General features: G+C 45.3%; 1 protein-coding gene across 1 annotated transcript in view; it reads right to left on the reverse strand.

Moving 5' to 3' along the window:
- Positions 1-23,046, reverse strand: part of LOC139577551 (inactive tyrosine-protein kinase transmembrane receptor ROR1-like) — a 203,174-nt gene that overhangs the window by 31,819 nt on the left and 148,309 nt on the right. The window contains exons 3-4 of the mRNA XM_071404605.1: positions 9,899-10,186; positions 9,433-9,469 (exon numbers count right to left, since the gene is read on the reverse strand). Coding sequence (XP_071260706.1) covers positions 9,433-9,469; positions 9,899-10,186 — 325 coding nt within the window. The remainder of the gene's footprint in view (positions 1-9,432; positions 9,470-9,898; positions 10,187-23,046) is intronic.

Below are 23,046 nucleotides of genomic sequence, written 5' to 3' on the forward strand. Positions count from 1 at the left end.
TGGACAATATAGGCCTGTCTACTTGGGGAGAGAGAGGGATGAGCGATAGGTAATGGAGGGATAGAGAGTGGGTTTCTGGGGTGATTGAAGGGGTGGAGGAGGGTAAGACAAGATACAGAATTATTGGACAGTTTGTAGGGTGAGATAGAGAGAGTAGTGTTTTAGTGGATCTGCGTAGTAGGATTGCAGGGTTTGATGGTGTGAGGTCATGGGATTCAGGGAGGTTGCCTACCATTATATCCCCTGACCCGACTAAAGAAGTGGCCTATTTAGCGGAAGTATTTGTGCATTTGCATTGTGGCAAGGCTCTGAAGTATTCAGCGTTAGTATTCACCCTGCGTGGTGTTAGGTATTACAGGGCTACAATTGTAAACAATGCTGCTATGGCCATAGAGACCGTCCCCTGGTGGGCCATATTAGGGCCCTGATCCACAATCAATCAACACTTAGTTAGAAACAATCCATAACAGTGAGGTAATTGAGCCCCTCCGAGGGGTTAGCTGAACATGTGGGAGCAAGTGTGTGGGTGAGTGGGTGTGTGTGTTTGTGTGTGTGTGTGGGGGGGGGGGGTCACCCTTCAGAAAAACCTCAGTCTGTGAAAAGTTAAAGAGAAAAAAAAAACAGTCTGTTGAGAAGTCTTTTTTTCTACACTCTGAGACTACATTCCTCATGTACGCACACACACACACACACACACACACACACACACACACACACACACACACACACACACACACACACACACACACACACACACACACACACACACACACACACACACACACACACACACACACACACACACACACACACACACACACGTTAATCTTAGGGCATGAATAAAACGCTGTTAGAACTCCAAAAACGTACATAGAGGCATGTTACAGTAACCAGGCTTTTTGCGCACACAGGGGCTTTTTCTCTACCGATGGAGGTAATATAAAACAATGTAAATCAACTACGGTGGGCACCACCTGTAACACACAGGGTTGTTGACACTGGCACTGAGGTGTGAATAGCTGTAATGAACACCCAAACTGTAATCAGTATCACTTAAACATTTGACTGACTAACTAAATCGAAAACGTACGTAGCATATGAATATCAAAGGAATCCAAATAAAATAAGTGGTTTACACTATTTTAAAAGGAGCTAGTATTCCCGGTTCATTGACTAACTGAACACATCAGTTGTATAGCAATATCATTTGTTTTACGTCAACAGAGCCAGGTTAAACACATTCTGTCTGGGTGGCGTGAGAACAGGGTTGACGGTCTATAAACCTAATGAGTTTGAGTGGAGAGAAAACTTTTCACTAAACCCTGCTGAAACAGCAATACCTCCCACTTCTAAGAGAGAGAGAGAGAGAGAGAGAGAGAGAGAGAGAGAGAGAGAGAGAGAGAGAGAGAGAGAGAGAGAGAGAGAGAGAGAGAGAGAGAGAGAGAGAGAGAGAGAGAGAGAGAGAGAGAGAGAGAGAGAGAGAGACCAGCCAACCTGCACATGTCCTCTATGCCATTGTTATTGTTCAATGTATGTATGTATGGTTATTTTGACCCTTGATTATTGTTGTTACCGTTGTCCCGTTAATAATATTGATTATTATAATTGTGTTAATATTGTAAATCTCCAAAGTAAGATTTGGCAATATGTACATTGTTACGTCATGCCAATAAAGCAAATTGAATTGAGCGAGAGAGAGACAGAGAGAGAGAGATGGAAAGAGAGAGAGAGTGATGGAAAGAGAGAAAGAGAGAGAGGTAGAGAGATCATGAGGAAACAAAAAGATAATTACTTGACCCATTGGAAAGAATTAACAAAACACAGAGTACAGTGGCAGAATACCTGCCCACCGTGACTGACCCAAAATGAAGGAAAGCTTTGACTATGTACAGACTCAGTGAGCATAGGGTACAGACTTTCAGGCTATGTGCACACCGCCCACAAAATGAGGTGGAAACTGAGCTGCACTTCCTAACCTTCTGCCAAATGTATGACCATATTAGAGAGACATATTTCCCTCAGATTACACACACCCAGAAAGAATTTGAAATCAAATCCAATTTTGATAAACTCACATATCTATTAGGTGAAATACCACAGTGTGCCATCACAGCAGCAAGGTGAGTGACCTGTTGCCACAAGAAAAGGAAAACCAGTGAAAAACAAACACCATTGTAAACACAACCCATATTTATGTTTATTTATTTTCCCTTTTGTACTTTAACTACTTGCACATCGTTACAACACTGTTACAGCCATATTATGTCAATTGAAATGTCTCTATTCCTTTGGAACTTTTGTGAGTGTAATATGTACTGTTCATTTTATACTGTTTGTTTATTATTTATTTCACTTGCTTTGGCAAGGTAAACCAGAAGCCATGGATTACAGGCAGCATCCGCACTGAGCTAAAGGCTAGAGCTGCCGCTTTGAAGGAGTGGGACTAACCCGGAAGCTTATAAGAAATCCTGTTATGCTCTCCGACGAACCATCAAACAGGCAAAGCGTCAATACAGGACTAAGATCGAGTCGTACTAGACCGGCTCTGACGCTCGTCGGATGTGACAGGGTCTGCAAAGCATTACAGACTACAAAGGGAAGCACAATCGAGAGCTGCCCAGTGACACGAGCCTACCGGACGAGTTAAACTACTTCTATGCTCGCTTCGAGGCAAATAACACTGAAACATGCATGACAGCACCAGCTGTACCGGAAGACCGTGTGATCACACTCTCCGCAGCCGATGTGAGTAAGTCCTTTAGACAGGTCAACATTCACAAGGCCGCAGGGCCAGACGGATTACCAGGACATGTACTGCGAGCATGCGCTGACCAACTGGCAAGTGTCTTCACATGCACTGACCAACTGGCAAGTGTCTTTGACATTTGCAACCTCTCCCTGTCTGAGTCTGTAATACCAACATGTTTCAAGCAGACCACCATAGTGCCTGTGCCCAAGAACACTAAGGTAACCTGCCAAAATGACTACCGACTTGTAGCACTCACGTCTGTAGCCATGAAGTGCTTCGAAAGGCTGGTCATGGCTCACATCAACACCATCATCCCAGAAACCCTAGACCCAATCCAATTTGCATACCGGCCCAACAGATCCACAGATGATGCAGTCTCTATTGCACTCCACACTGCCCTTTCCCACCTGGACAAAAGGAACACCTATGTGAGAATGCTATTCATTGACTACATATCAGCGTTCAACACCTCAGTGCCCTCAAAGCTCATCAATAAGCTAAGGACCCTGGGACTAAACACCTCCCTCTGCAACTGGATCCTGGACTTCCTGACGGGCTGCCCCCAGATGGTAAGAGTAACAACACATCCGCCACGCTGATCCTCAACACAGGGGCCCCTCAGGGGTGCGTGCTCAGCCCCCTCCTGTCCTCCCTGTTCACCCATGACTGCACGGCCAGGCACGACTCCAACACCATCGTTAAATTTGCCGATAACAAAACAGTGGTAGGTCTGATCACCGACAACAACAAAGCAGCCTATAGGGAAGAGGTCAGAGACCTGGCCGTGTGGTGCCAGGACAACAACCTCTCCCTCAATGTGATCAAGAGAAAGGGGCACGCCCCCATTCTCATCGACGGGGCTGTAGTGGAGCAGGTTGAGAGCTTCAAGTTCCTTGGTGTTCACATCACCAACAAACTAACATGGTCCAAGCACACCATGATAGTTGTGAAGCGGGCACGACAAAACCTATTCCCCCTCAGGAGATTGAAAAGATTTGGCATGGGTCCTCAGATCCTCAAAAGGTTCTACAGCTGCACCATTGAGAGCATCCTGACTGGTTGCATCACTGCCTGGTATGGCAACTGCTCGGCCTCCGACTGCAAGACACTACAGAGGGTAATGCGAACGGCCCAGTACATCACTGGGGACAAGCTTCCTGCCATCCAGGACCTCTATACCAGGCGGTGTCAGAGGAAGGCCCTAAAAATAGACAAAGACTCCAGCCACCCTAGTCATAGACTGTTCTTTCTGCTACCACACGGCAAGCGGTACCGGAGCACCAAGTCTAGGTCCAAGAGGCTTCTAAACAGCTTCTACCCCCAAGCCATAAGACTCCTGAACATCTAGTCAAATGGCTACCCAGACTATTTGCATCCCCCCTCTCCACACCACTGCCACTCTCTGTTGTCATCTATGCATAGTCACTTTAATTAACTCTACCTACATGTACATACTACCTCAACTAACCGGTGCCCCCGCACATTGACTCTGTACCGGCACCCCCTTGTATATATTGTAATTTTTTTACTGCTGCTCTTTAATTACTTGTTACTTTTCTCTTATTCTTATCCATATTTTTTTTTAAACTGCACTGTTGGTTAGGGGCTCGTAAGTAAGCATTTCACTCTTAGGTCTACACCTGTTGTATTCGGCGCATGTGACTAATACAATTTGATTTGATTTGATTTAAACACATGTTTCCCATGCCAATAAAGCCCTTTGAATTAAATTGAGAGAGCGAGAGAGAGAGATGGAAAGAATAAGTGATGGAAAGAGAGATGGGAGAGACAGAGAGAAAGAGAGGAGGAAGAGCCAGAGCAAGAGCAAGAGAGAGAGAGGAAGATCGACAAAGTAGAGATGGGGGAGTGATGGGGAGGAAGAACAAGAGACCGATATCAACAAGGAGATGACAAGAGAGACATGGGGAGTGAGAGAGGGGGAGAGAGAGAAAGAGATAGAGAGAGGAGAGAGCGGGATCTGGACTACGTTAAAAGCCCTATCTCCTATCCTGCCATACGAGGCGGGTCGGGTGGGGGAAGGGATAGGAGGGGAGAGAGGGGGAAAAGCACATATATTTTTGTAATTGTTTTTTTTCAGCGTTGAGAGAAAAGTCCTGCTCAAGTCGGAAGGGAGAAAGCCTTGGGAAAGTTAAACAGGTCTGACAGCGAGACCGCAGTGAAATTAATATTTTCAAACAGCAGAAAATGCTCTATTCTAAACACAGGCTGAGATGCAGGGCTTTGGCCTGTACAGGGGACACGTTTCACATATTCATACGCACCAGCCAACTCAAGGCTATATCACCCTGTCTCTTGAGAAGAAAATCTCAGAGCCGAAATCTTGTCGGTTTACATTCAACTGATGCTTTGTTGATAAGGAAAAAACGATGGCTACAGTTTCTCACATGATTCATTTGGGCCAATTTCACATGAATGGGGCTCGTTCTCTGAGGCCATTGTGGTTGTACAGTATGTACAGCATGTCCTAAAAATAAGAACGACAGAAAGAAAGGGTGAGCATACTCTTTCTCTTGTCCTCTCTTCATGTCTCCCCCTTTCTCTCTGCTGCTGTTCTTTGGGCTCTAGTCTCCACTCTTCCAGCCTTACTTGTGGAGACCAGACAACCTTCTGTAAAGTATTACGTCTACAATCTCCGTCTGCTTGGAGTTAAATCTAGGATCCCTCTGTTCTAATCTGATGTGAATACTGCGACCCAAGGCCACATCTTCCATCCACCAGTAACACTGTTCTTCTTTTTACCCCTCCCTCCCTCCCTCCCTCCCTCCCTCCCTCCCTCCCTCCCTCCCCCTCCTCTCTTTCGCTCTCTCTCCTCGTCTCTCTGTCTCTCTCTCTCCTCCTCTCTCGCTCCCCCTCTCTCACTCTCCCTTTTTCTCTCTCTCTCTTTTCATGAAGGGGGATGGTTGGTATAAGGAGGCTGCTCAGAAGGGGCTAGTTTTGGACATGGAGCCATTTTCCCCCCTCGTGTGTTTGTTCTGGCCTGTGAAAACATCTCTGGAGCGAGGGAAGGAGGGAACAAGGGAGGGGGGGGGGGGCAGACGAGGAGAGAGGTGTAAGGCCAGGCGCCTGCGGCCGCCAACGTGACTGACAACCAGCCACCGCAACAACAGGCGTCATTGTCACCCTTCATCCCCTCTACACCCCCCCCCCCCCCTCACCTCAGGCTAGGGGCTATACCTCATCTCCAGGTTCGTGTTACCCCAGATTCCAGGTGGTCCCTGTAAAGGAACTCATGTAAAAGATGAAGAAGAGAAAACATTGAGCGGTTATTAAAAGCTGTGAATGAACAGCTCTAATGTCACGTCACATGGTACATGCAGGCAGGCCTCACTGAAAGCAGATGAGGGGTGAACACACACACATGGACGCTCGACAGGAAGGAGGAAGCAGTTCCTGCTACATGGCCAATCCTCCTTCTCTAAGCCATGTGACAGCACAGTGTTGACCCTCTGTGGGTGTGTGTGTGTGTGTGTGTGTTGACCCCCAGTGTTCCATGTTAGGATGTTTGCCCAACGAATGAACACAACACTGAGTGCTGGGCTAAACATACACAGGTTACCACAGGGCGAGAGTTGAAGATTTCAAACATACCCTGTCCATCTCCCCTTCACTCCCTTTCCCCCTGTTTCTCTTTCCTGACTTTCTCTCCGCCTGTCTGCATCTCCGTCTCATTCTTTAGATCGCTCTCACCCCTACTTCATCTAGCTGTCCCCCCCCCTTCCCACCATTCTATGTCCAGCTGAGCTGATGTCCGGTCAGGTCTGGTCTGGTCAAAGCCACAGTGTACACAGGGACGGCTAGCCTCTGGACTGTGGGCTGAAGGGCTGTGGGCTCTGGGTCTGTCTGTGTCTGGCCTGCTTGACAAGTCCAGGCCAAGGAACACATACATTACATACATTACATACATTAGCATCCATCATCTAAAACCCTGTCAGACCAGAGTACACATACGGAGAAACCAGAGGGAGAAAACCAAACCCTCAAACCCTACGGGAAAACCGTACATCCTTTCCCCGACCACGAAACACACCAACCAGAAGTGTGGTGTGACACCAGCTAAACCAGGTGTCTACCCGTATCCACCTCCACAACCAGGACTGCGGACTGACATTTTGACACATCAATGGGAAATATCAAAACAACCGCGGAGGCCTGTCACATGTCACATGCCACCATTAGCTGACCCCATCTGCCCTGCTTCCCCCTGACAGCTAATCAGCTGACGATGACAGTAATGACGACCAACAGGGCCCATCTCCGGCCCCTCGGGCCCCCAGTCAAAGGAAGCCCTGTGCGCTCCAATGAGAGAGCCTAATGACTGTGTTTCAACTAAATGAGTCCCGCTTTACGTCGCTCTCCTCTGCTCTGCTCTGAGCTGTGCCACTGGCCAGCCTGCTGTCTGATTGTGGCCTATAGACGAACGGGTTGTTTAGCAGCAAAACCGATTTGTGCGCAACCGTTGGCTTCGAATCAAAGGATTGTTGACAACATGTTAACTGCATTTCCTCTCCAAATCTTTATTGACACTGTGCACAATGAGCACTTGTTTTCTCTCAAATACATTGGTACAGTTGTTGGTTAGCTAGCCAGCTAATTTTAGCCACATTAGCGTAGACGTGACAAGAGTCAAAACAACTCAAAACAAGACATGGTATCAATATCAAGATACAACGAGCTGAAACGAGCCACCTACGATTCCCCACATGGCAGCGTCTTGTCACTGTTGCTAGCTATCTGACCGTCCAGAATCATAACAACACACAGACTTGCGCACGCGCATCGTTTTCGTGACATTGTCAGCTAACCCGTCCATAAGCACGGATGCAGGTCCTGTGGACTTGAATAAATATGAACACACTCTGGCGCATGGCCAGAGAACAGAGTCGACCTGACGCGGTCTCTGACTGAGAGGAGGGTTTTTTTTATTTGAGGGAGAAAATACACTTCACATTACAAGACTCCTGAAAGGTCGTCTAGGGAGAGACAGCAGTGATGTAGAGTCCTTATTTTTGACCCACCACTGAAGTACTGTAGGTTAAATATCTACTGAGAGCAAAAAGCTAGCCTAGCCAAGGTTATATTATTTAAACACTACAGTACTAGGATATGGGAAGAAAGCTCTGTAGGATATTTCGAAAACATGTAAATAAAACAAATTGTAAGTGAGAAACAGATGTGTGAGATCACATGTATGTGTGTGTGTGTGTGTGTGTGTGTGTGTCGTGTGTCTCTCTCTCTCTCTGTGGGTGTGGGTGTGTGAATTAACTAAGTGTCTGATTCCCCCATCATGCCAGGCTGTTTGATGTCACAATATTCCCAGCCTTTTCCATGGAATATGGCTCGGTGACTTGACGCTGAACGTCATTCAGTAAAAATGTCCGGCTTTTACGTTCTTCCTTTGATCTGGAGAGATTTCAGCTCTTTAGAAAACAACACGCACATTTCTCCAATACAAACTCGCGAGCGCTCGAAACCAAACATTGACAATTCGATTACTTGACAAAATAAACGAGATTGAACCTCTTGAATACGTTTGCCAGATAATAAACCATTGAGTAAATATTATATAAACCGCCTCTCACCCCATATCCACATCACAGGACAGTCCACAGGAGAAAATGTTGAAATAAGCCAAGGAGACAAAGAAAGTTCAGATGGTTCTAACACATCCTAGTGAACCGGAATGAAAGTACAACAAGGAAGGGGACGATGAGGAGTAGGAAGGAGAGGAGGAAGATGATGATTGACCAATAGGGGGGGGAGACACACCCAGCCCCACATAAGACCCTAGATTTAGGATCACCAACTGTGCATTTGTCCATGTCCTGATTGGTGCTACGAAACACCAGCTGGGGATGGCGATATAAACTGAGCAGACACTAGCAGAGATGCGCTCGATAACGTCCTAACACACGCTAGCTGAGGCAAGCAGCATACAACACGCAGATGCTAGATTAACCTTGCAGCACAAAAAGGCCAGGTGATGAAAATCTCTACTCTGTCAAACGATCTTGATTGGGAGCATAAATCAAACAGATAAATACCAAAGGCTTTATTGGCATGGAAAGTGTTACCACATACTGTACATTGCCAAAGCAATCTGATCAAATCAGTGATGACGCAGATAGATAATAATAGGAAAAATAATCATACTTAATGAGTAATAACAATTAACAGGACAATACAGTAAGAAATAAAGTCCATAAGTCCATAATGTATGATACACTATCTGACGTGAAAGCTTTGGCCAGACACAACGGAAACACTTCCTCCCTGGCAAAAACCGGTTGAATCAACGTAAGGGAATTTAGGCATTTTATTTTCACCCAAATTTTCACCTAAATCCAATGACATGGTGAAATGTTCTGCTGATTTCACGTTGGATTCTGCTTAGTTGACAACACAACCAATTGCAAATCAAAACTAGCTGTTAAACTGATGCCTGTGCCCAGCGGGTTCCCCTTTCGCGACTGTTTGTACTATCAACTAATTACTTTCTAACACAACCATTCCCCTTCATTCTTTCACTTTAACGATGACCATCTCCTTCCATTTCTTCAGTTAATTTATCTTTCTTCACCCTCTCGCTCTTCTGTAACAGGAGCCAGTGTTGGGTTGGGTTCGTGGAGCTACTTATGAAGTACGGAGGAAAATTGACTACTTACGCAGAGGGTCTCCCTGGCAGAGGGGTGAGGAGTGGATCTGGAAGAGAAGACAGGAGGATTTACAATTTTAACAACAGGGGGAACAATTGCTCCCAGACCGTCGGAGGCTGCCAGAGCCAGACCTCTTGCCCATACAGGCTGCCAGAACTCAGGCCAAGTACTGGCAGTTTTAAAGGAAGACATCTCCACTAAGCTCACTCTATCAAAGCAGAGTGCGAACTCCGACCTCCTGACAACACGTAACTACACCGGTGTTGATTAAATCAACCAGACAGAAATGTCTGCAAGAAGTCTTGAATCGATTGAGCTGTTGAGTCATGTCGACGAGTCATGCAAAGTTTTGCGTCCTGATTTCCTAGTCGGGTTCATGCACTTCATAGGAGACATTAAGCCACTTCGTGAGAAAGTCAGAACTATTCACACTCGTAGCCACTTTATAACCACTACCCCCATAGCGTCATCTTACCAAACTTGACGAAGAGTACTCCGGTGGTGGAGACGGTGCCGTAGCTGTTGGTGGCCACACACTGGAAGTAGCCGGTGTCTGTGGTGTCCAGGTTACGGATGCGGAGACGCGATCCGTAGGGCGTGGGCCGGTAGGAGATCCGGCGAGGCTCTTGGACCACGGGAGCGTCGTTCTTCAGCCAGCGCACCGTGGGAAGGGGGTTACCGGACACGCGACACAACAGCTCTGCCGTCTGGCCCAGAGACGTGGTGATGTTGTTCATAGGAGCCTCCAGACGAAGAAACAGGTCTGGGATGGAGGGGGGGAGAGGGAGTTAGATATGGACATTTAATGGGAGCAGAAATGAGAAAGAGAGAGGGAGGACAGAGAGGGGAGAAAGAGAAAAAATAGAGCGAGAGAAAATTAGACACGAGCGTCAGTATTTATTAGCTCTAGCTTTAAACATAAAACCTATTATCACAAAAAACATTAAACGGATGACAGGACCATAGTCTTCTCTTGGCAACGAGATGGAAAGAGAAAGAGACAGCGAGAGGGAGAGAGACAGGCCAACAGTGAGAGAACTTTATAACACATTCATCACAATGACTGCATTGGCATTATTTATGTGAGTGGACAGCCAACTTTAGATCCAGACCATATATACAACATAATGCAGTCTATAAAAATACATACAAGTATATGAAAAAAATAACAGTGTAGCAGGTGCATACAGGCATAGAGAATAGTACGAGGAGTGGCGTTTTATTCTGTAACCTTTACTCAGTACACCGCAGTGCCAAATCAGCAGAGAACTGCTGTAATGTGTTGATTTCTATCAAAAGGGTTAAGCAATAAATGCATCCACTAATGGAATGGCCTATTGAAAAGATGAATTATTATTTCTAAATGTTCTAAGACCTGGTCATGTAAGGATTTTACTACAAACCTTGAGTTTAGTTGTCTGGACCCTCCTCAAGCAATGTTTCAACTCTCCCACAACACTATGGTTCAACTAACCCATAATCTACATTTTCCCCCTCTAAATAACACTCCTCAGAAATGACTCTGACGTGTGTGTGTGTGTGTGTGTGTGTGTGTGTGTGTGTGTGTGTGTGTGTGTGTGTGTGTGTGTGTGTGTGTGTGTGTGTGTGTGTGTGTGTGTGTGTGTGTGTGTGTGTGTGTGTGTGTGTGAGGGAAAGTGTTTGTGTGTACTGGGTAGGAATCTGCCGGGTAGGAATCCTTTACAAGATATTTTGTGGTTGCCGCTGTGGTAACAAATTATTTGCCTTTCACCAAGTCTGTGTGTTGCCAGAGGAGTTTCAGGAGCACAGAAGTCATATAAAACTTTGGAAACGTACCTCTCCTCTCCAGAAGCTGCCCTGCCAGACACAGCCTGGTCTTACTGGTAGGCCAACATCAACAGATCAACAGGACAACCCCACATTCTGCAGTGTGATACATAGGATGGTACACAGGCCCTGGGGGTGCGGGGGGGGCAGGATCTCAAACACTAGACGTGCATGTCAGTGTGCATGCGTGTTTATACAACGGGTGGGTCTAATCCTGAATGCTATTTAGTTAAAACCGCATTCCAGCTGTGTCTATTCCACAAGTTGTCAAAATGCCTATTTACTCTGTTCCATCTGACTGCTGTCTCATCAGCCCAGCCAGGCAATTTATAAACTTGATCTCCACAATAAAAAGCATCTAGACATTATCTCAGTGGTGGAAAAAGAACCCAATTGTCATACTTGAGTAAAAGAAAGATACCTTAATAGAAAATGACTCAAGTAAAAGTGAAAGTTTCCCAGTAAAATACTACTTGAGTAAAAGTCTAAAAGTATGTGGTTTTAAAAATACGTAAGTGTCAAAAGTAAAAGTGTCAAAAGACAAAAACCAAGTGAAATTGCAAAAAAAGTGTCTGGACACCTCTATAACATGCCATTTACATACATTTTGTAGATTTAGTTTAAAAAAGTGAACTTCGCATGAAAGCTGAAGGATTGAATAAGAGTGAAACATCACAGTAAAAGGATTTAAGACCACTTAAATGATTATCAGGGTGATTAACCAAGCTGATGTGGCATTAAACACAAGCTGGTAAATAGCTGTTATCCCACAACACGTCTCAGTCCTCAGCATTGCCATAGCAACCACACGGTGGTCCTTGTTGCTGTACTATTTGGCTCTTGACTGGGTGACGGACCTAACACGCTGTCACGGACCTAACACGCTTTTGGTGTGAGAGATATGTGTGTGTGTGGGGACATTTGCCTTGGCATATACCCTTCGCACCCCCAGACACACATACACCCGTCCTCCTGCGCCTCCTCCCCCCTCCCTACTCCCTCAGACTCAACACAGCAATGTGGGACTGGCGTGTGGATGACAACCTGACAGCCTGGGGAGTCTAGCATCCCCCTCTCTCTCTACCCCTCCTCTCTCCCCCTTCTCCCACAACCTTCCTTCCCCCCTCCCAACTCTCAAATGAAATAAAACTGTATTAAAGTGCAATTAAAATACTTCAGGATACTTTATGGTCATATAAACAGCCTTAACCTTCTCCAACTCCCCCTCAAGCCTCACTCATGCCTCGACATCCCACAGTATCCCACCTACTCTTCGCCTCCGGCTTGCATTCTCTACCCTCATCTCTTCCTCCCTCCATTCCCAGCTTAGCCTCTCAGACCCTGTCTGTCTGACCAGGGAGGGCAGAGGAAGGGCTTGGTTTCCATCGCCTCTCCTCCGGTCTTTAGCCTCCTCTAGACAAACACAGACTCTCTTACAACAATATACAAACCTGGTCTGAGAAATAGAGAGAGAGAGAGGAGGCGGTAGCGGCTATTATTGCATTAGCCCCAGAAACAGGCTGTTCCACCACTAAGATCACTGACTCAAGCTTCCTGTAATGAATTTAGGACACGCACGCGTCACCTTGACCGAAACGCTATTCTTTCCTATACCCAGCACACACACTCAAGTATGCACACACACACATACGCACACACACAGACACACACACAAACACATTATTTTCTCTGTCAGTTTAACCTAACCCGCTAGCCAATTAAGTGAAGGAAGAGCAAATTTGATAATGAAATGGAATAATTGCAGTGAAGATTTTGATGTTCGGTATGATACCAGGGTATAGAGACGGCTCTGTACTCACTGTACTCACAGCTGGAGAGGATACTTGAGTGTTTGTGTCTGTGTCACAGGAGGTTGGTGGCACCTTAATTGGGGAGGACGGGCTCGTGGTAACGGCTGGGGCGGAATAGCTGGAATGGTATCAAATACATCAAACAGATTTGATGCCATTCCATTTACTCTGTTCCAGCCATTATTATGAGCCGTCCTCACCTCAGCAGCCTCCACTGGTGTGTCTGTGTGTGCGTGCGTGCACAGATGTCAGAGTGTGTATGACCCAGTGGCCTGATGCTCACAGACAGAGCTGGTCTTTAAAGGAAGACGGTGTTTATGAACAGGAGGGCCGTACTGACACTGACGGATGTCAGAAGGACATAAAACCTTGCTTATTAACTTTCAAACCTGCGTTGGTTAGAGGGGTTGGGAGCCATGAATCACCTCTGACTTAACAAGAGGCCTGAGGGGGCAAGCAGGGGCCACGTGGTCCTCAACTGCCGAGCTGAAACACGCATGTGTGGAATGGGCCAGAGTGTGTATATTTTACCATGGAATTACCTGTATACCTTTGACAAGGAAATGACACTTCCCTACAGTGCGCCATTGTGTTCGTGGGAGTCGCATCTTTCCATAGGAGGGGTCATATTCATTTGTAGGCTAAACAGTTCGGACGCTACAGACGTTTCCATGAGGAGACCGTTCTTCTAGATGTCTCCTGTAGCCCTGCCACCTCCCACCGCATATGCGGAAGGCCGACATCGGTGGATGTGGTGGATTGAGACGCAGCCCATGCAAAAAAAACAAATGTCTAGCATAAACAGACACATTTTTCTGTGAATTTGTTATTTATTATGCCTCGAGCGGATAAATTATATATATATTTTTTATGCACAGCTCATGAAGCCTCTTGATGATATGAAGCCTGAGGCAACTGCCTCTTCTGCCTAATGGTACGTCCGACAGTGGTCACAAACAGTTAATTCGGAAAGTATTCAGACCCCTAAATGTTTTCCACATTTTGCTACATTATAGCCTTCTTCTAAATTTGATAGAATTCATTTTTTCCCTAATAAAAACAAAAACAAAATAATGAAATCTCACATTTACATAAGTATTCACACCCTTCATCTTTGGCAGCGATTACAGCCTCGAGCCTTCTTGGGTATGACGCTACAAGCTTGGCATATCTGTATTTGGTGAGCTCCTCCCATTCTTCTCTGCAGATCCTCTCAAGCTCTGTCAGGTTGGATGGGGAGCATCGCTGCACAGCTATTTTCAGGTCTCTCCAGAGATGTCCGATCTGGTTCAAGTCCGGGCTCTGGCTGGGCCATTCAAGGACAATCAGAGACTTGTCCCAAAGCCACTCCTGCATTATCTTGGCTGTGTGCTTAGGGTCGTTGCCCTGTTGGAAGGTAAACCGTCACCCCAGTCTGAGGACCTGAGCAGGCTTTCATCAAGGACCTCTCTGTACTTAATCTGTTCATCTTTCCCTCGATCCTGACTAGTCTCCCTGTCCCAGCCGCTGAAAAACATCCCCACAGCATGATGCTGCCACCACCATACTTCCTCCAGACGTGACGGTCAAAGAGTTCAATCTTGGTTTCATCAGACCAGAGAATCCAGTTTCTCATGGTCTGAGAGTCCTTTAGGTGCCTTTTGGCAAACTCCTTTTGGCAAACTCCAATTTTCGTTGTTTTCATTGTTTCTCTATGGATAATTGCAATATTGAGAGTAAAAAAATAAAATAAAATAAAAATAAATAAAAGGAAAAGTACAACAGAGAAAACTAAATTCTGGAAAATACCCAATATAATTTTATGGGGCCCATATAGTTGTTTATTAAAGGCCCAGTGCAGTCAAACATGTGATGTCCTGTGTTTTATGTATATTTCCACACTAAGATGTTGGAATAATACTGTGAAATTATGAAAACGATGGTGATGCCCTTTTAGTATAAGAGCTGTTTGAAAAGGCCTCCTGAAATTTCTGCCTGTGTTGGTGGGATGGAGTTTTGGCCTTCCATGGTGACAATAAAAAAGAGAGTTCCAAACCTCTCTGCCAATAACAGCTAGTTTTCAGTTGTCACCTCCCACTCAAATTACTCCCAGACAGTCCTAGCAAAATTATTGCTTGAGAAATGTATCTTTGCTGAGAAGCAATTATCATTTTTGTTGGACCATTTTAATTGAAAACAGAGTAAGGTACTTAATTGTTACCCAGAAATCATATGATAATGACCTTTAACCCTTATTTTCCCAGGTATATTGACAGAAACCACATCTCTGATTCAGAGAGGTTGGGTTAAATGTGGAAGACACATTTCGGTTGAATGCATTCAGTTATGCAACTAACTAGGTACCCCCTTTCCCTAATTTCTTGTACACCAATGACCCGGGGAAGAGTTGCAGGGTAGAGAAGAGAAGAATGTGCCTATATGGCTGCGATTAGAAAGGCAGGCCAATTCTGATACCAATCATAAGTGGGACAAATATCAGAATTAGGCACCTGTGTAAACGCAGACTCAGGGTTCTGTGCAGACCAGTCAAGTTCTTCCAAGCAATTTCTGTATGGACTTCGCTTTGTGCACAGGGGCATTGTCATGCTGACAATTGTCATCCTTCCCCAAACTGTTGCCACAAAGTTGGAAGCACAGAATTGTCTAGAATGTCATTGTATGTTGTAGTGTTAAGATTTCCCTTAACTGGAACTAAGGTTGCCTAGCCCGAACCATGAAAAACAGCCCCAGACCATTATTCCTCCTCCACCAAACTTTACAGTTGGCACTATGCATTGGGGCAGGTAGCGTTCTCCTGGCATCCACTAAACCCACATTTGTCCGTCGGACTGCAAGATGGTGAAGCGTGATACATCATCCCAGAGAATGTGTTTCCACTGCTCCAGAGTCCAATGGCGGTGAGCTTTACACCACTCCAGCTGATGCTTGGCATTGTGCATGGTGATCTTAGGCTTGTGTGTGGCTGCTCGGCCATGGAAATCCATTTCATTAAGTTCCCGACGAACATTTATTCTGCTGACGTTGCTTCCAGAGGCAGTTTGGAACTTGGTAGTGAGTGTTGCAACCGAGGACAGACTATTTTTACGTGCTACACACTTCAGCGGGCCCGTTCTGTTAGCTTGTGTGTCATACCACTTCGCGGCTGAGCCGTTGTTGCTCCTAGATGTTTCCACTTCACAATAACAGCACTTACAGTTGACCAGTGCAGCTCTAGCAGGGCAGAAATTTGACGAACTGACTTGTTGGAAAGGTGGCATCCTATGACATTGCCACGTTGAAAGTCGCTGAGCTCTTCAGTAAGGCCATTTTACTACCACTTTTTGTCTATGGAGATTGCATGGCTGTGTGCTCAATTTTATACACCTGTCAGCAACGGGTGTGGCTGAATTAGCCGAATCCATTAATTTGAAGGGGTATCCACATACTTTTGGTGGTGTAGTGTTTGCTTTATAGCTCAAAATAATCTATGTACAAAATAGTGAACAAATACTAAAACAATCCCCTTTTTATGATAGCAGTATATATCTGAAGGTCTTTAGATTGTTTCTCCATGTATGGTTTTACTGCCTAAGAAAGTTGCAATGCTCCGTATGGCTAGCTCAGGCCATTCACTGGAGCATTCTGAGAGGAGAGCCCTCGGTTGAATATCACTCAAACAGACAGCACTGACTGCACAAACAGACAGTGTGCCTGACTTGACCTGTACACCAGAGGAAGAGTCTGCAGTCATTTGATCCCAACCCATTTTAACACTTCATCATTTTCATAGTGGACTAAAGACCAAAAAAGTGAGACTATAGGTCTAGTTTTCCAATGGTCAATTCCATGAATTTCAGTTTCATTAATGTGACCAGCTAAAACGACATGGTTGTGGCGCTAGGCTAACATTGGCTAGTCTGGTGTGAGGTCTATGTGTCAGAGCTATGTTATGTGAAGTGGTACCTCATACACAGAGCACTGTGTTTGCCAGTGATGTGTGAATCATCTGGATACATCTGATAGGACAAGTTGTGTATAAGGACACACACGCACTGCAGAGATAACAAGGTGTGTGTGTGTGCGTCTGTCTGTCTGTCTGTGAACTCCTCCCTATGAGGCAAGATGTTCGGGACCACGAAAGAGTTCACAAAATGTCACATCCCAGTATATCACACTGTGATTGGCTGAGGAGGTTGAGGGGGAAATTAAGTGGAGCCAGTTCAGAAAGGAAACCTGGGTGCCCCGCATCAGCTGACGCATCCCAAAAGACGCTAGGATCAATCACGCCTACCTTATTGGGTGGGTATTTAAGATATACGCATCTGCTCTCTCATCCTGCTGCAACTGCTACTATGCGCCGGCCTCTTGCTCTGCATCGACGCTACCTCGTTTGGCTGCTCCGGGGATCATCCACGTTGCTGCTCTTCTGTTGTCAGTCAATAGCGGACACAATCTAGCTAGCTAAGTAGAATTAGCCTTGGGAGTAGCTTGTCATATAGCTAGCTACTCGCTTGTTCCCAATACCAGCTTTCGGGCAGATTCGGTGCGCTCCGTGAATTCACAGCCCATCATGAGGAATCATCCCCCGACATACAAGAAGGAGGTAGCCTATGCTAGGCTAGCATACAAGAAGGAGGTAGCCTATGCTAGGCTAGCATACAAGAAGGAGGTAGCCTATGCTAGGCTAGCATACAAGAAGGAGGTAGCCTATGCTAGGCTAGCATACAGGTAAAGCGTTGATATACAGGAGTGAGTAGCAATGTTTTCTAATCATGAGCAGGAGATGGTGGTTATCACGATGCGTCGATTGTATTTCAGTCTATCTGCATACGTTTATCGTTGAGTGCAGCATCAATATCGATCGTCATTTTCACTGAGCGTCGCGCAGCTCATGAGAACGCTGGAATTATGTATAGTATCAGTGATGGGCTATATTTTAAAGGTCATCCCAATCACATTAGTAGTGACTTGCGCCGGCAGTCAGACCTTAAATATCGTGCATAATCATTATGACTATGGTTATTGTTCTTGGAACTCTATTCCTTAACATTCAACTTAATTTGCATACTGGTCTGGATTATTGCGTTGTACAACTACACTCCTGCTGGTTTCTGCGCTGAGCAATCAGAGTAAATGCGTTCATTAGTGCATATTTGTTGCATAAGTCACACTATTAGCATACATTGATGGTATAATTTCAGTCAACATAGTTACAGTTGAAGTCGGAAGTTTACATTCACTTAGGTTGGGGTCATTAAAACTCGTTTTCAAAGAATCCACACATTTCTTGTTAACAAACTATAGTTTTGGAAAGTCGGAAAGGACATCTACTTTGTGCATGACAAGTCATTTTTACAACAATTGTTAATAGACAGATTATTTCACTTAAAATTCACTGTATCTCAATTCCAGTGTGTCAGAAGTTGATTGTGCCTTTAAACAGCTTGGAAAATTCCATAAAAGGATGTCATGGCTTTAGAAGCTTCTGATAGGCTAATTGACATAATTTGAGTCAATTGGAGGTGTACCTGTGGATGTATTTCAAGGCCTACCTTCAAACTCAGTGCCTCTTTGCTGACATCATGGGAAAATCAAAAGAAATTAGCCAAGACCTCAGAAAACAAATTGTAGACCTCCACAAGTCTGGTTCATCCTTAGGAGCAATTTCCAAACGCCTGAAGGTACCAATTTCATCTGTACAAACAATAGTACGCAAGTATAAACACCATGGGACCACGCAGCCGTCATACCGCTCAGGAAGGAGACGCGTTCTGTCTACTAGAGATGAACGTACTTTGGTGCGAAAAGCGCAAATCAATCCCAGAACAACAGCAAAGGACCCTGTGAAGATGCTGGAGGAAACAGGTACAAAAGTATCTATATCCACAGAAAAAGTAGTCCTATATCGACATAACCTGAAAGGCCACTCAGCAAGGAAGAAGCCACTGCTCCAAAACCGCCATAAAAAAGCCAGACTCCGGTTTGCAACTACACACAGTGACAAAGATCGTACTTTTTGGAGAAATGTCCTCTGGTCTGATGAAACAAAAATATAACTTTTTGGCCATAATGACCACCGTTATGTTTAGTGGAAAAAGGGGGAGGCTTGCAAGCCGAAGAACACCATCCCAACCTTGAAGCACGGGCGTGGCATCATCATGTTGTGGGGGTGCTTTGCTGCAGGAATGATTGGTGCACTTCACAAAATAGATGGCATCATAAGGTAGGAAAATTATGTGGATATATTGAAGCAACATCTCAAGACATCAGTCAGGAAGTTAAAGCTTGATCGTAAATGGGTCTTCCAAATGGACAATGACCCCAAGCATACTTCCAAAGTTGTGGCAAAATGGCTTAAGGACAACAAAGTCAAGGTATTGGAGTGGCCATCACAAAGTCCTGACCTCAATCCTATAGAACATTTGTGGGCAGAACAGAAAAAGCGTGTGCGAGCAAGGAGGCCTACAAACCTGACTCAGTTACACCAGCTCTGTCAGGAGGAATGGGCCAAAGGGGTTTATTTACAGAAAGAAATACTCCCCAGTTTCAAACTGTCCAGGTGGCTGGTCTCAGACGATCCCACAGGTAAAGAAGCCAGATGTGGAGGCTGGCATGATTACACGTGGTCTGCGGTTGTGAGGCCGGTTGGACATACTGCCAAATTCTCTAGAATGACGTTGGAGGTGGCTTATGGTAGAGAAATAACATTAAATTCTCTGGCAAAAGTTTTGGTGGACATTCCTGCAGTCAGCATGCCAACTGCACGCTCCCTCAAAATTTGAGACTGTGGCATTGTATTGTGTGATGAATTATCTTGGCAAAGGATAATTTTAAAAATGTATTTTATTTAACTAGGCAAGTCAGTTAAGAGCAAATTCTTATTTACAATGACAGCCTACCCTGGCCAAACAATGGACGACACGGGGCCAATTGTGCGCCGCCCTACGGGACTCCCAATCACAGCCGGATGTGATGCAGCCTGTATTCGAACCATGATCTACAGTGATACCTCTTGCACTGAGATGCAGTGCCTTCGACCGCTGCACCACTTGGGAGACTTAGAGGGCAACACTAGCTATTCTTTCCACAGCATCTGCTGGAGCATTGCAGTACGATGGCACACCATTTTAGGACAGTAGTAAGTAAGTTTACGTGTGTGTTATCATGCATGCTTGTGCATAGTGCGTGTGCAGGCATCTTATACCCTGAAGCAACTTGTGCTGGTCCTAATCAAATCAAATTTCAAATCAAATCAAATGTATTTATATAGCCCTTCTTACATCAGCTGATATATCAAAATGCTGTACAGAAACCCAGCCTAAAACCCCAAACAGCAAGCAATGCAGGTGTAGAAGCACGGTGGCTAGGAAAAACTCCCTAGAAAGGTCAAAACCTAGGAAGAAACGTAGAGAGGAACCAGGCTATGAGGGGTGGCCAGTGCTCTTCTGGCTGTGCCGGGTGGAGATTATAACAGAACATGGCCAAGATGTTCAAATGTTCATAAATGACCAGCATGGTCAAATAATAATAATCACAGTAGTTGTCGAGGGTGCAGCAAGTCAGCACCTCAGGAGTAAATGTCAGTTGGCTTTGTGTGTGGGTTCTACAAGAACGGTACAGCAGTCAAGTAGCAGGATCTCTTGTGCTACTTGAATGGTGTTTAGTCTGTCATCGGCTAAACATTACTGGGTCTTTTCAGTATATTCACAGAAGTACAGCCTCATTTTAAATTGATTACTCTGCCCAACCCTCGCCTTTCTTCCTCAGATTTTAAGTTATCACACTGGACCTTAGTGGGGAAGCTGACGTGTAGAGCTGTGCGATGACTAATCAAGGCTTGCTATAGTTTCCGCCGTGTTGAATGGGTTGTTGATACTACCATCATCTAGCATGTGCCGGGCTTGCTTAACACCCACATGACGATCAGTGCCGGCGATCAAGTGTTCATTGCCTCTTATGGGAAGGTTTGTTAGAGCTTATTCAGACTCTCTTATATGCAGGCTTATTTTGTTGTCTACGCGGTCTATGTGTCTCGTTATCAATGACAAGATACTGGGTTTTCGGCTTCTCTTTCTGTCCACACTGAAGAGCACAGGGCGCGGTCTTCTACTTCCTACGAACGCTATATTAGATTAAACGCCAAGGCGATTTTGGATGCCAAAAGTGATGAGTTCATCTGCGAGATCCCGTGATTTATATAGTTCACTATGTCGGCGTTCAGCCCACAGTCAATAGCTTCGCTTCGGTTGTCATCGTAATAAAGTTCAGTGCATATTAGTACAGGTGGTTGGGTGCTTATTACTTAGGTTTCTTATAGTAGATATTTCATGTAGGCCATAGATGATTAGGCTACTCATATAGTTCTGTTCGTTAGGGTGGCTGGGTTCACACTGCTTTGTGGCAGATAGGAAGATGGTCACGTGTGCCATGATGAAGCTGTCACGCCCTGACCTTAGAGAGCCTTTTTATGTCTCTATTTGGTTTGGTCAGTGTGTGATTTGGGGTGGGCATTCTATGTTTTGTTTTCTATGATTTTGTGTTTCTATGTTTTGGCCGGGTATGGTTCTCAATCAGGGACAGCTGTCTATCGTTGTCTCTGATTGGGAACCATACTTAGGTAGCCCTTTTTCCCTCCTTTCATTGTGGGGAGTTGACTTTTGTTAGTGGCACTTAGCCCTGTAAGCTTCACGGTTGTTTTGTATTGTTTATTGTTTTTGTTGGCATCATTCCAAATAGAAAGTAATGTACGCTCACCACGCTGCACCTTGGTCCGCTTCTTCCAGCATCGGCCGTGACAGAAGCTAATCTTTCCTCCAGCGAGGGTACCCGGCGGGACGTCATCAAGGGATAGATAGGAGTTATACGTCACTCGGTATGCACGTATGGTTAACATTCTATTTAGGACTGATTTGCATGATCGGATGCCTTTAGGTGGTCATTCGATACTATTTCAACAGTGCTTCTGTCGTAGCTGCACGTAGTCGTCTGGCGTAAGGTTCTGCTGTTTTGGGGATTGGTATAGCACGCTTTGCTCGGACAGTGAGTTACCCTGAAGGAGCAGAGCCTATATCGCCAAGACTTGCATTATCCATTGCTGAATAAATTGTTCAACATATTTTTACGTGGTGTTTTCATTTATTTTGAAATTGTGCGGAACCAGTTCAGAAATTAGAGGCTTGTATCAATCATGCCTACCTTATTGCTTGGGTATTTAAGCTATACGGGTCTGCTCTCATCCTGCTACTGGTACTATGCACTGGCTTCTTGCTCCCACCACCACCCTGCCTCCACCTGTTAGGTTCTGTGTTCCTGCCTGGGGGATTGGTATAGTGTACCGCACTCACTGCCCGTAGACTATATTTATATGGATCTTTTGCTCAGACAGTGAGTTACCCTGAAGGAGCAGAGCCTATATCACCAAGACTTGCATTATTCATTGCTGAATAAATGGTACAAAATATTTCTACGATGCACTTTCCTTCTGAAATGACTATTGGAACAGCCCGCTTGCACACTCCACTGACTGCCATAATGATAGATAATAGAGATGGAAGAGAAAGGAGGAGAGATATGTCCTGCCAATGTTCGTACAACAAACCCATTCTTCCCCTAATTGTCTTGTGTGGAGTGTTGTGGTGATTGGCAACCCAATCCCTCCGAAACCAATACTCAGCCGGGCTCATGACATTTCTTTAACATCAGCAGATTACTAAATTGTTCCCATCATCGCCCCTCTCTTTATTACAGTGACTTTGTTTGGACCTGTGTCTGAGAGGGGAAAGCGCGTGCGCACACACACACACACACACACACACACACACACACACACACACACACACACACACACACACACACACACACACACACACACACACACACACACACACACACACACACACACACACACACACACACACACACACACACGTCAAACCCACCCAAATCACCCTACTTAAGCTGCATTCTACCTCTACTGTAAGTGAGTCACTGGTTAAAGTGGCAATATGTCACTTTTTGGGTGACCTGA

The sequence above is a fragment of the Salvelinus alpinus genome, chromosome 6 (genome assembly GCF_045679555.1).
Source record: "Salvelinus alpinus chromosome 6, SLU_Salpinus.1, whole genome shotgun sequence".
NCBI lineage: Eukaryota > Metazoa > Chordata > Actinopteri > Salmoniformes > Salmonidae > Salvelinus > Salvelinus alpinus.